At 42.6% G+C, this 242-nt stretch overlaps 1 protein-coding gene across 1 annotated transcript; it reads left to right on the top strand.

Moving 5' to 3' along the window:
* Positions 1-5: 5 nt before the first annotated feature.
* On the top strand, positions 6-235 carry LOC106727182 (small integral membrane protein 15; the record flags this gene model as incomplete). Its single annotated transcript, XM_014546743.1, has 1 exon — positions 6-235. A coding segment is annotated over one exon (183 nt), but the record flags the coding sequence as incomplete, so codon positions are not given.
* Between the last annotated feature and the right edge of the window lie 7 nt (positions 236-242).

Genomic DNA, 242 nt, shown 5'->3' with positions numbered 1-242 from the left:
AATGGGCTGCAAAGGATCCATATGGCTTCCTTACAACCGTTATTTTGGCCCTTACGCCATTGTTTCTAGCAAGTGCTGTACTGTCCTGGAAACTGGCCAAGATGATTGAGGCCAGGGAAAAGGAGCAAAAGAAAAAACAAAAACGCCAAGAAAATATTGCAAAAGCTAAACGACTGAAAAAGGATTGAAGGAATGAACAGGCTCTGCAACCAGAGGAAACTCATTTGGGAAATTATGCAGCT

This window comes from Myotis brandtii, unplaced genomic scaffold (genome assembly GCF_000412655.1).
Source record: "Myotis brandtii unplaced genomic scaffold, ASM41265v1 C39863023, whole genome shotgun sequence".
NCBI classification, from domain to species: Eukaryota; Metazoa; Chordata; class Mammalia; order Chiroptera; family Vespertilionidae; genus Myotis; species Myotis brandtii.
The sequence above is the reverse complement of the archived record's forward strand: the minus strand, read 5'-3'. Positions and strand labels throughout refer to the sequence as shown.